Source organism: Schistocerca americana, chromosome 9 (genome assembly GCF_021461395.2).
Source record: "Schistocerca americana isolate TAMUIC-IGC-003095 chromosome 9, iqSchAmer2.1, whole genome shotgun sequence".
NCBI lineage: Eukaryota > Metazoa > Arthropoda > Insecta > Orthoptera > Acrididae > Schistocerca > Schistocerca americana.
Genome location: NC_060127.1, coordinates 142,058,460 through 142,072,157, shown reverse-complemented (window position 1 = coordinate 142,072,157; position 13,698 = coordinate 142,058,460). Strand labels below are relative to the sequence as shown.

The 13,698-nt window shown below is 43.8% G+C and overlaps 1 protein-coding gene across 2 annotated transcripts in view; it reads right to left on the bottom strand.

Annotated features, from left to right (window-relative positions):
- LOC124551363 (BTB/POZ domain-containing protein 17) overlaps positions 1-13,698 on the bottom strand; it is a 135,472-nt gene that overhangs the window by 62,102 nt on the left and 59,672 nt on the right. For both annotated transcript variants that reach the window (XM_047126398.1, XM_047126397.1), the window contains exon 5: positions 1,551-1,670. In XM_047126398.1, the coding sequence (XP_046982354.1) occupies positions 1,551-1,670 (120 nt within the window). The remainder of the gene's footprint in view (positions 1-1,550; positions 1,671-13,698) is intronic.

Below are 13,698 nucleotides of genomic sequence, written 5' to 3'. Positions count from 1 at the left end.
TGCTACATTTGTGACTATCTGTCAGAGTATCCTTTGTTACACTCACATTTCAACTGCCTCCAGTTTCTTACCCTACACTGCAGAAAGTGTTCACGACTCTACTCCACAATTGGCCGGCCGCGGTGGCCGAGCAGTTCTAGGCGCTTCAGTCTGGAAGCGCACTGCTGCTACGGTCGCAGGTTCGAATCCTGCCTCGGGCATGAATGTGTGTGATGTCCTTAGGTTAGTTAGGTTTAAGTAGTTCTAAGTCTAGGGGACTGATGATCTGAGATGATAAGTTTCATAGTGCTTAGAGCCATTTGAATCTACTCCATAATTAGGATACCGACCATGTAGCAACAAAGTAGTCGAGTGCGAACTGTAATATTTGCCAACTATCATTGATTTGACAACCAAAATACATATATTTTGGAACTCTTAAGACCTATCATTACCGAGTACAAGAGTACCCCAATTTCATATTTGTTTCTGCTGACAACCACCAATTTTGCCTTACTGATGTTTAAACATAGACCCAAGACACTGCTCTCTTCAATAGCAGTGTTCAGTAATTCTTCCAGATATTCCTACCTGGTTCCAAATAAGACAGTGTCATTTCCACTTAGAAATACGCTGCGTGGATTTCAAGTGCTATCCTTCTCGTGACTGGCCTGGAGACTGTTAACAGTCCCTGCCCACTCAAAGGTTGTCTTCATTATGCAATTTTGAGGCCACTTACGCCACAGTGGCTACACTCTCAAATGTGTGTCAACAACTGTATTAGCTGATACCTTGACTGGTGCAGATGTGCACTAGTAAAAAAGCTGAAACTACTATGGTATATAAAAAACAACTTAAAGATCACACAGACAAAAATTCCAAATGAAAAAAGAATAAAAGAAAGAAAAAATGAGATCTAATTAATAGTTAATATGATGATTAAAGGAACTGAGTATAAAAAAAGTAGACAAAAACAATCAACAGAATTAAATAATGATCACACTCATTTTGGGGAAGACTATCCCCCAACTAAACTCGAAATCCACAAAATTAAGCATATCCGCTCGGTATTTTATACTCGTCTGTGACACCATTTTGAAAAACCATGCCATCTAGTGGACTATGAGAACTAATCTTCTATCATTACTCACAAATGAGGGCCCACCAAGGTCAATAGGAAGAGAGTGTGATACCTGGGATCCTAACCTACTTTACGCCACTGTACAAGTGGTTTCAAAAACCTCTTGTGAGTGACCTGCCCCTCCTGCTCGAATCCAATCCTCTTTTCTCCATCGAGAAGGAAATAACAACGTCCAGAGATGGAAATAGTTTTGTATTCTACTTTTAATGTAGCTGATGATGGTATTGGGAACTGGAAATTAGTCTCCTGGAAGGAAGTACTGGCAAGTCATTCTCACTAACTGTTACTTCACAGGTTTCCCAAGTGAATTCACCTTCCAATGTAATTAACTAGTCTGAAACGTAGGTTGCCCTTAGAAGAGACGCAGACTAAACATTAACAGAAGAAAAGATAGAATCAGACACAATTATGGACTAAAAATCAAATGTACCTGTGCAACTCGATAGTGACCCACATTCAGGGCATACTGCAGCCAAGAGACAAGATGATTGTTTGTTGCGGCAAGTGCTGTGTGAGTGCACATATAACTGGTGCACAGTCCCACCAGATCCTGAAACAGGCATACACAGTTACTTATAAACAATACCATCTCAATAATGTAATCACAACGAAGAGGTGGGGGGTGAGGTGAGGTGAAGTGGGTGGGTGGGGAGGGGGGAGGAAGGAGAGCATTCACTTTAAAACTTGGAAGCAACAAACAAACACAAGGAAAGGCAACCACCAAGCTATAGCTAGCTGATATCTGGCTGGGGTTGTGATACTTGCGGACCAATTGCCGTGTGTGACTTTTCAAGCTTTCCTGGCAAATTTGTTATAAATAGTCTTCACACGTTTGCCGTCGGATGATGATGTGCAAATTCCACAATATTTTCTTGGAGCACCTGTCTTCAGGTGGTTCAACCTTGCTGGTGGCTAGGTGCGACATGTTGAACCACCTGAAGATGCTGGGCAGTTGCCCTGAAGAAATATTGTGGAATTTGCGACAGGATTTTTGGCACAGGGCATTTTCGTATGATGCCATCTGCAAATCATAGCACATGCGCAATTTCCACGCCTTCGCATTCTTTGCACACGTGTTCTATATACAGGGCATCGACGTGCGGATACTGTCAGTCGCACCTAGCCACCAGCGAGATTGAACCACCTGAAGATTTCTGGCAGTTGCTCTGAGGAAATATTGTGAAATTTAGACAATGTCATCTGGCGGCAAACCCGTGAAGACTATTTATAATTGTCTGTATGCTTGGATGTGGGAGATACTATACTTAAACTAGAAATAGAGTGGTGCTCAAAAGCTAGCAACTTCTATGCACTGTTATACATATTGTACACTGCACATCACTCACCTATAGCCTAAGTGGTTGGCAGCCATATTTTTTAAAAAATTATAGATTATGACTCATAATCTTTGCTGTCCTAGTAACATTGACAAAAAAGTTAAGATGGTGGTTTTAAGCTTCATATGTTGTACACAGTCTCCTCCCACCTGAGTACAATGTGCACAAATGTTCATGCAACTACCTGAAGCTGTCAGAAAAGTCCTTCTTTGATGATGGTCAGACTTTACACACACTTCTCTCTTTATCAAAACATTTTGGAGAATCTCTTTAACAACAATTCAGAGATGCTGCGACACAACAATGTTGACATACTATGGCCAGATGTCCACTACATAACACTGCCCGCTCACAACTGACTGGATGAATGCACATCTGCTGCTTACAGTTGTCAGTTCAAGCTGCCACGATAGTTATTGCACGAACATTGCCTGTACACCAGGAAAAAATCAGTCTCATGATGTCTGGGGAAGATGGTGTATGATCAGTAATTATGACTTAAGTTAACTTGAACTTTTGATGTAAATTATGAAAACATTAGATTGCTACTCACCGTAAAGATGACACGATGAGCTGCAGACAAGTACAATGAAAAGACTTATGCATTTGAGCTTTCAGCCAATGCCTTCTGCAGACAGGAAAACGCACACACACACACACACACACACACACACACACACACACACACACACACACACACACACACCTTATGCCCACATGACTGCTTTCTCTGGCAAGAATCCAACTGTGTGCCGAATGGAAGCAGAAATTCATAGTTGGGTGGAGAAGGGATAGCAGCATAGGCTTTGGGGTAGAGAAGTCAATGCTGTCTGGAAGAGTACACAGGGACTAGATGATGGCAGGACAAGGCTGCAAGGTGTAGCACTGGGAGACTAGGTGGAAGAAAAGAGGGTGGGTGGGGTGGGGGGAGGTCGCCAAACAGACAAAGAGAAACACTGAGGAGGGGAAAAGTCTGGTGAGTGCATTGGTAACGAGCGGCACACAATGAGTGTAAGGAGAATTTAGAGGCGCTGACACGACAGAAGGCAGAAACTGTTAACTGGAGGTATATTGGGAGAGTAGTTTACCATAAGTTCACACTGGGATGGTTATATGAGAATGTGTTGATAACGTAACTCCCATCTGTGCAGTTCAGAAAAAACTGGTAGTGGAGGGATGAATCCAGATGGGCTCTCACACCAAAGATACCAACCACTTCCTCCACCTACTCTCTGCCATCCGCACCCCCTAAACCTCCTGGAGCCCTACTAGTAACTATTTACACCACTTCCTTTACACCGACATACCTCGTGGCCCCGGTCTTGCACCTATTGAGCACTACTACCCCAAACATCCTAGAAACTCCGAACTCTCTACCTCATTCCTCATACACCTTACTAATTGTATTTTAATACAAAATTACTACTCTTTGAAGGGAAGGTATACAAACAAATCTGTAGCACAGCCCTGCGCACCTGTAGGCACACTCCTATGCCAACATGTCAATGGGCCATCTAGAGGAAACCTTCATAGCCTCCCAAAACCACAAAGTCGGTCTGGTTCAGTTTCATTGATGACATATTCATAGTCTGGACTCTGGGTTGAGACATCTTCCTCATTCCTTCACAACCTCAACATGTTCCCTCCCATCCGTTTCACCAGGTCTTCCTCCAGCCAGTGTGCGCCATCCCTGGAAGTTGACCACCTCCTCTCTGATGACTCCATCCACACCGCTGTCCACACTAAATCCACCAGCAGTGCCTGAATTTTCATAGCTAGCTGTAATCCCTTCTACACCAAAAAATTCCTCCCAAACAATCTGGTCATCTGGGGATGATGTACCTGCAGTGACAAGAACTCTCTTGCCCATTACGCGGAATGTCTCACAAACACCTTCACAGACAGGCACAATCTCCCAGACCTATTCAGCAAACAGAATTTCCTTGTTACATCTTCACAGCCCCCAATCCTCACATCATCCCGAAGCACCAGCTACAAAGGAGCACCTCTTTCGTTGCCCAGCATCACTCCAGACTGGAACGTCATGCCCTCAAATGAGACACATCCTACTCAAGATCCTTCCCATCCCTTCTGAAGTGTTGCTCCATCTCCCATCCAACCTCCACAACATCCTAGTCCAACTATATGCCACTCCCAACATGAACTGCTTGCCACATGGATAATATCTCTACGGAAAACCCAGGTGCAAGACCTGCCCAATCCACCCACACACACAGTATTTCCTATTCCAGTCCTGTCACAGACATGCCTACCCCGTCAGAATCTGGGCCACATGTGAAAGCAGCCATGTCATATACCAGCAGTGCTGCAATTACTGCACAGTTTTTCATACGGTTATGCCTACCAACCAGCTGTCCACTAGGATAAATAATCAACCACCACTCTGTAGCACAACATGCAGCTGTGCATAACATGCTTGATTTCAATGGGTGCTTCAAAGCCCGGGCCATCTGGATCCTCCCCTCTGCCACCAGCTTTCCTGAAATGCACCAATGTGTGTTATCCTTACAACAAACAATGTAAAATCCAGGATGGAATAATGACAATGTTATGAAAAGCTGCTACTCACTGTGTAGTGGACATGCTGACCTGCACACAGGCACAACAAACAGATTACTAAACAAGTTAGTCTTTGGCCAGAAGGCCTTCTTGTGAATTTGACCACAAATTCGTGCAAATGCAGCTCACACACACACATAGCCACTGTCTCTGGCTGCTGAAATCAGACTGCAAGCAGCAGCACGACAGGAGAAGTAGTCTGGGTGGCAAGGGTAAGCTGGACCCTGGGAGGGGGAGGGATAGCAGGGTAGAAGCTGAGGACAGTAAAATGCTGTTTGTGGGAGCATATAGGGGTGAGGGGGGGAGAGCATATGGCAGCCTGGCAGCTAGGTGAAGCCAGGAGGTTAGACAGGGGGCAGGTGGGAGGGAAGAAGAGGCGGAAAAAGAGAAAAATAAAAAAGATTGTAGGTGCGTTGGTTGTATAGAAAGCTGCATATCACAGGAATGGAACAGGGAAGGGGATAGGTGGGTGACTAACCAAGGATGGGGGCCAGGAGGGCTACGGCAACGTAGGATATATTGCAGTGAGAGTTCCCCAACTGTGCAATTCAGAAAAGCTGGTATTGGTAGCAATGATCCAGATGGCACACGGTGTGAAGCAGTCATTAAAATGAAGAATGTTGTATGTGGCAGTGCCCATTCATGCGGACAGACAGCTTGTCAGTTGTTATGCCCATGTAGAATGCAAATGCAGCACATTGGTTGCAGCTTAGTTCGTAGATCATGTGACTGGTTTCACAGGAAGCCCTGCCTTCAATGGGATAGGTGATGTTTGTGACCGGACAGGAGTAGGTGGTGATGGGAGGAAGTATGGTACAGGTCTCGCATCTAGATCTATTACAGGGATAGACTTAAGCTGCAAGATCTGTCCCATACATCCTCCCAACATATCTACTCCAGTCCGGTCACAAGCATCACTTATCCCATCAAAGGCAAGACTACCACCGAAACCAGTAAAGCGACCTACAAGCTAAACTGCAACCACTGTGCTACAGCCTAAATAGGCAGAACAACCGACTGTTCGTTCACACGAATGGCCACTGAAAAAACTGTGACCAAGAAACAGCTGGGCCATCCAGTTGCTGAGCAGGCTGCCCAAAACCATATTTTTCATTTTAATGGCTGCTTCACAGCCTGTGCCATCTGAATCCTTTCTACGAACACCAGCTTTTCTTAGGTGCACAAGTGGGAACTCTCGCTGTAATACATCCTTCGATCCCGTAACCCTCCGGCCCCAGCCTTCATTAGTCATCGTCCATCACCCACCTATCCCCTTACTTGTTCCCACTCTTCGGTACTAAACAGTCTTCTATTCCACTAACGCACCCACAATCTTTTTACTTCCCTCCTTTTCCACTCCCCACATCTCCTGCCACCCTCTGTCTAATCTCCCATCTGCATCTAGCTGCCCTACTCATTCTCAACATTGTCCCTGCATGCTCCCACAAGCATTGCTCTCAGTCTAGCCTATGCAGTTAGAGACAGTGGCCGTGCGCACGCGTGTGTGTGTGTGTGTGTGTGTGTGTGTGTGTGTGTGTGTGTTTTATCTAAATGAAATGAAGGCATTCTGGCCAATAGCTTACTTGTTTAGTAGTCTTTTTGCTGTGCCTGTCTGTAACTCAACATCTCCACTATATGGAGAGTAGCAATCTTTCCTTTTCATAATATTGTCATCATTCCATCCTGGATTTTCCATTGTTTGTTGTAAGGATAACATGCATTTGCACAGTCCAAAAAAGCTGGTGGTGGAGGTGAGGATCCAGATGGCCCGGGTTGTGAAGCAGCCACTGAAATCAAGCTGTTATGTTCAGCTGTATGTTATGATCCACTTTGGCAGTTGGCCATTAGTTTTATTGGACAGTTGTCTGGTAGTCATAACAATATAAAACACTGTGCACTGATTACAGCACAGCTGGTATGTGACATGACTGCTTTCACAGGTGGCACAGCTCCTGATGGGGCAGGTGCATCTGTAACAGGACTTGCTGTGGGAGTGGATTGGGCAGGTCTTGCTCCTGAGTTTTCCACAGACACAGAGATGTTATCCCTGTGGGAAGCAGTTCGGATTGAGTGTGGTACATGACTAGACTAGGACACTGTGGAGATTGGGTGGGTGATGGGACAGCACTTACGAAGGGATGGGAAGAATGCTGAGTAGGACATCCCTCATTGCAGGGTATGATGATGGATGAAGTCCTGATGAAGGAAGTAGTAGAGTCATTCCAGTCTGGGGTGGCGTTGTGCGACAAAGAATGTGTTCCTTCTGGGGGATAGTGCCTGCTGTGAAGGCCTCCGTGAGACATTCACCGTAATGGGCAAGGGAGTTATTGTCATTGCAGACATGCCATCTTCAGGTGGCCAGGCTGTATGAGAGGGTTTTTTGTTGTAGAAAGGATGGATGCATGTACTGTTGGTGGTTTTAATGTGGACAGAGGTGTGGATGGGGCCATTAGAGAGTAGGTGGTCAACATCCAGGAAGGTAACACATGCGGTGGAGGGGGGCCAGGTAGTGAAGGAATGAGGATAATGTCTTGGCCTTGAGCCCAGATCATAAATGTATCATCAATGAACCTGTACAAGAAACAGCAATTTGGGGTTTTGGGAGGCAAGGAAGGTTTCCTCTACATGGCCCATCAACATGTTGACATACGAGGGTGCCATCTAAGGTAGATGCGGAATGATGTAGGGGTTTTAGAGCCTGAAAGACATTGGGAGAGGTAGTGCTCTATAGTGGCAAGACCATAGACACGAAGCACGTAAGTGTACTGGAAGTGGTGTTAATAGTGATGAGTGGGATCCAGAAACTGCACAGATAAAAGTTATCCTAACAACACATTCTCACAAAATCATCCTGGCCTCAATCTATGCTAACCCACTCTCCCCCCACACCGTCAGTAACAGTTTCCCCCCTTTCTGAGCACCGCTTCCCAATTTTCCCCTTACTCTCATTGTGTGCTGTGCTCTGTCAATTCAACACATCTGCCTGTCTTTTCCTCACCTCTGCTTTTTCTCTTTTTCTGCTTACCACCTCTTTCCCGCAACCTCCTGACACTGCCTGGCTGCCTTGTCCTTCCACTATCTAGTCCCTGCACACTCCACCAGGTAGCACTTATTCTTCTCCCCCACACAAACCCTGCTATCCCTCCCCCTTACCCACCCCACTCCAGATTGCTGCCTCTGTTCGATGCATGGCTGCATTCTGGCCGGAGTGGATGTGCATGAAGTGTGCTTACTTTTGCAAGTGTGTGTGTGTGTGTGTGTGTGTGTGTGTGTGTGTGTGCGCGCACGTGTGCATGCACGCGCTGGGGGTCTCCATTCTGAAGAGGGCTATCGCTGAAAGCTCAAATATAAAACAGTCAACAGTCTTTTTGCCATAGAGAAAATATAAATCCAATATCACTGTAAGATGAACCCTGTATGAATAAATACTACTGTCCCCACATTCTGCGGTTAATTTCATGCCTGTGACAGTGTCTGTTAATGAGGTGAGGCACTCTTCTTTCTGTCGTGAAGGTATAAACTCAATCCATACAAGAAGGATGCTATAATGCCACAATACTTTACTCCCTCAAGTATAATTTTATACTCCACATGATGAAAGGCTACAGCAAAGTCACAAAATATATCAACAGGGTAACTCTTTCTCATTTAGCTCTGCTATCACTTTGTTTGCCTGGTCTTGTATTGATTTCTCTACATAGAATAATTTTAAAAAGCCAAACTTGGAGCCATCAACAAGTTGTGCTCAATAAAATTAACCAATATTCTATTGCAGTCCACTTTCTCAAATACTTCTGAGAAGACTGGAAGGCGTGAAATAGTTCTGTAATTAGATGTGGTTTGCTTATATCTGGTTTTGTAGACGGGCATTATCACAGAATATTTAAGTCTGCCATGAAATATGCCAAGGGTCATTGCTGCTGCTGATTATAGGTTTGAGGAGACTAGATGGGTAATGTCATCCAGTCTTCTATTCACATGCCAGGACGGAATCAGTGTTCTCTATGTATCTTTGCCGAGTGTTTTACATGTACAAATGAGGGAAAGTTTTTAAAATGTTTTTGGAGTGTGTACCTGAGACAGGACAAGGCTACCAGCCCAGTATTCATCTAGAGGGACGCGAGAACTGTAAAAACCACATCCGGTTTGGCTGGTACACTAGCTAGTGTTGCTGGGTGCCAGCGCACCTCCCTGTCCTGCAAGCAGGCACTTTAACACGGTCATTGGTTGATTACGAAGATAGCTTATGGTAAACCTATCAAGCCACCACTTAATTTTAATATACTGCCAGAAAAAAAGATGAACAATCATTAGAGCCAGCACAATTAGTACCTTTCAGTGACATGAGAAATTCTATAGCCTCCTAAGGGGCTGTATTTTTGAACCTAATGTCCACTGATGGTGCATGCACTGTCTGTCTTTGGTTGTTTATAAGTGGACGTAATGCTTGCTGCCACTGCCAGAAAATACTTTCGGAATTTGGTGGCCAACAATTTGAAACTGTCACCATTTCTCCCAGAGCTATTTTCCGAGAGCTCAAATTTCATTTGGGTCACTATTTTTGCTTGTTTCTTGTTTTAATAATGGGTCATACAGTTTTTGCCTACTCTTGGAGTGTTTTATATTTTGAGCACAGTACAAGAGTTTTGCTTTCTGTAATGACAGACTGGAGCATTTTACAATGCTGGTGGTAATTGTGTTTCAAATCTTGATTACTGCTTGCCCTCTGTATTAGGCAGAGCTCTCTCACCCCAGCACAAGATGCTTTAATCTCGGGAGTTATCCACACCTCATCCTTTCTTCCGTTCAGTTTTGACCTTTTTTGTTTAAGAGGGTTTTAATTTTCCATTAACACTGCCTGTTCAATAAATTTCTCCCAGCATCCATAATGCAATTTCCGAGTAAACACTTTGATCAAGTCATCATTTACGACTCTGCGATATGACCCTTGTCCTTTGTGATTTGTACCTAAGTAGCAAGTATAATTCATTGTTAACTTCTAGCCATCATGGTTTTACAGCTAAATCACAGCAAGTTGTTGGGATTGAAAACAATTTATCAATAGCTGTTGCAATATGTGTTTTAATCCTTGTAAGAAAGTATTTAAATGTGGAAAATAAGCCATGTTGAACATCAACAACTCCACATGCCCTCAGTCATTACTACCTGACAGAAAATCAACATTAAAGCCTCAAAAAAAACTATGATCCTCCAGCAAAGTCTACATACATTACTAAAACTGTTTCTAGTTGTTTTATGTAGCTCCCTATTAGAAGCCTATAAACTGTCAGTACTACAGGTCTGTGTGTTTACTGATTGAATATTGTGGCACAACATCCATAAAGCTGTTCAACATATTTGTTAAATCCACAACCACCTACTTATTCAGTGTACCCAAGTAGGAAATCAGCATGTACACAGCAAGATGGATCTGTTCTATTTCACTGATTTCCATGTGGTGTTCTGATTTGCACAAGAAATCTCCCAAAATTCCATCTATCCCTTCATTTTCCTGTATGGATTTGAGAAATTCATCCCTTTTATTTTTGAGTCATCTTTTATTTCGATGGAGGGCACAAAATACTTTTTCTTTAATGTCCTTGGCTTTGTTCACTTTTTTATACAGTAAAACCTCATTTTTACATTCCCGCATTTTACATTTTCCCACTTTTCATTTTTGTCGGTCCCAACATAAGTCCTATTCTTTCAACAGAACGCTTTCCTGTCATTAACAGTACTGTGTTACAACATTTCCTACATTTTAAGTTTTCTTTGATATTATCATGACCTTTAACATTGATTTTAATATTATTTCTGCAAAAACCGAAAGTCATCCTTGGAACAAAGCAGAAAACACAGACTATATGTGAAGTTACTGATCATGTAACATAGCATTAGCGTGGTAAGCAAGATTTTCATTGTCAATGTGTTGGGTCATGGCTGCCTGTATTATAGGCTCTCAGTGTTTGGAAGGCTGGGGAAGTATGTTGAGTCCCTGACTTAATGATAATCATGATCTGATAACAGTAACCCTAATAGCAACCTTCCTACAGCTCACTGTGTTGTATTACAACAGCTTTAGCTTAATTTCATTACTATCTTAAAAATGAAGAAATTCCTCTGGCTGTATTTAAAGTGTTGATTTTATTTTGGCAACTAGTTTCAACATTGTAACAACGTCATCTTCAGGTCCATACACATGTTGACGTAAACTACATGCAGCTGACGTCAACAAGTGTATGGGCCTGAAGATTATGATGTTACAATGTTGAAACTAGTTGGCAAAATAAAATTGACACCTTAAATACAGCTGGAGGAATTTCTTCATTTTTAAAATAAATTTATACCAGCTGACACCCCACTGTCCTCCATTTCAACTATGGATGTACGAAGATAATTTCATTCTCATTTATACAAATAAACACTGCTTTTGAAGACGGTCGTCTCTATAATGGACATTTGTAAGGGCGCACGACAGTAGGGTCTTTAGTGCCCGTACAAAAACAGGCTGAGACAAGTGTCAATTAAATACACAAAACAGTACGTACGACACAAGTAACAGAAGTTGGAAAACTATGTGCATACCCGCACAGGACCACAGAACAAGGTATTGTGTGAGTAGTAAAACATTGACACAGGAAGAAAGTGGTATAAGGAGCTAAAACCAAATAGCAGATGGATGTGGCTGGCTGGGGGAAGGGGGGGTGGGGGGGGGGGGGGGGGGGCAGCCACTCTGCAACACACTAAAACCTTCAGCCTAAAAGTTTAGGCCAGAGTCCAGACACATCACAAAACTTTAAAACCTTAGTCACACTTGTCTTATCATCAGCTAAAATAAAGGGCAGATCCTCACCAATACTGGCTTCTACCCTTGCATCATGATATAAAATTCACTCAGTTAAAATATGACAGATAGAGATGTGCACACCACAAGCATCACGAAACGGGGGATCCTCTCGCCATAGTAAAAAGCTATGTGTGAGAGGGCAGTGCCCAATTCTAAGACACGTCAGGGTCACTTCATCCTGCCTGAGCAACTGGCAGGAGGAACACCATGGCCGGGTTGTTGATTTCACCAAACGCAGCTTATTGGCCGACATCACCAGCCATTCCTCATCCCACAAAACACCTGCTTACCCTGCCGTTGGAGCAAGTCCAGCCGGTCACATATCAGCCGGACTGACTTCTCAGCTGGGTACAGGTTCTCTAATGATTGTAAGGCAGTAAGGGAATCGGAGCAAATGAGAAACAGTTTGTCCCAAATACGACGCATCTGCTCCAGTGCTTCAGGATTGTGTGGAGCTCCGCTGAGAAAATGGCATCCTCCTCAGGAAGGCAAATCCTGGTGAAATGGTCAGAGAACAGGACAGAGCAGCCAACAGAATGCCCTTGTTTGGAGCCATCAGTGTACACTACTGCGAAACTGTGATGCATATTTAAAACGTTAAAAAACAGACTGAAATATAAAATCTGATGTACAATCTTTCTTAAAATTCGTCAAGTCTACAATAAGTCTGGGCCTCCAGAGAAGCCAAGGTGAAAATCTGCTCCCACAGCGATGTAAAACATGAAGACCGACCGCACCCATCTCTAGAAAGCAATCCTGTGCACCAATCCAATATGCATTGCCTGTTGCCAATGCAATCCTGTGCACGAATCCCATAGGGCCACATTGCCTATTGCCAGTTACAAAAATGTCTTTCCAATGGAGGCTGAGCAATGGTATGCGGGGGTGTGGACAGTTATATACACCTGGCGCACCATACGTAGCTGTCGCCTGACGTGAAGTGGCAGTGCACCTGCCTCTGCACAGAGACTTGGTATGGAACTTTTCACAGTGGCCAACCAAATCCCTTCATGGTACACCACGGAGGGTCTCGCAGACCCATACACTGTGCACCCATAATCGAGCTAAGATTGCACAAATGCCCTGTAAAACTGGAGCAGACAAGTCCTGGCTGCTCCCCATGTACTGTGGATAAGATATTTTAAAATACTTAAAGCGTTAAGTGATTGTTTCATCAGACGCATAAGATGTGGTAACTGCATAACCTTAAGAGTCAAATATGAGGCCCAGAATGGTTAAAAAGAACACACACAGACTTCTCGGTGGAAAACTTAAAACCACTCTTCAGTACCCATTCATCCAAATATCGAAGAGTTAGTTGCAACTGACATGATGTCGTCATGAGGATTGAAAAAGACCAAAACATGGAGAAGTCATCCACGAACAAAGGACACTTGACAGGACTTTACACTATGGACGTAATGCTATTAATAGCTATGATAAAGACAGTCACACTTAAAACGCTACCTTGTGGGACAGTGTTCTTCTCAAAGTGATCAGACAGGATGTCACCAACTCAGTATCTAAAATATCGTGGCAAGAGGAAGGACTCAATAAAAATGGGAAGACAACCACGAAAATCCCACTCGCAAAGCTGCTCCAGGATAAGGTGTGTCCGAGTAGTATTGTATGGCTTCACGATGTCAAAAAATATACCTAGAAGGTTATGCCAGCATAGGAAAGCCTGTTATATAGCCATCTCCAGGGGGGAAGATTATCAAAGGTGGAGCGATACCTCCTGAACCCACACTGAAAGCTACTAAGGAGTTGCCTGGATTCTAAGTTCCAGACAAGGCGGCAGTTGACCATCTGTT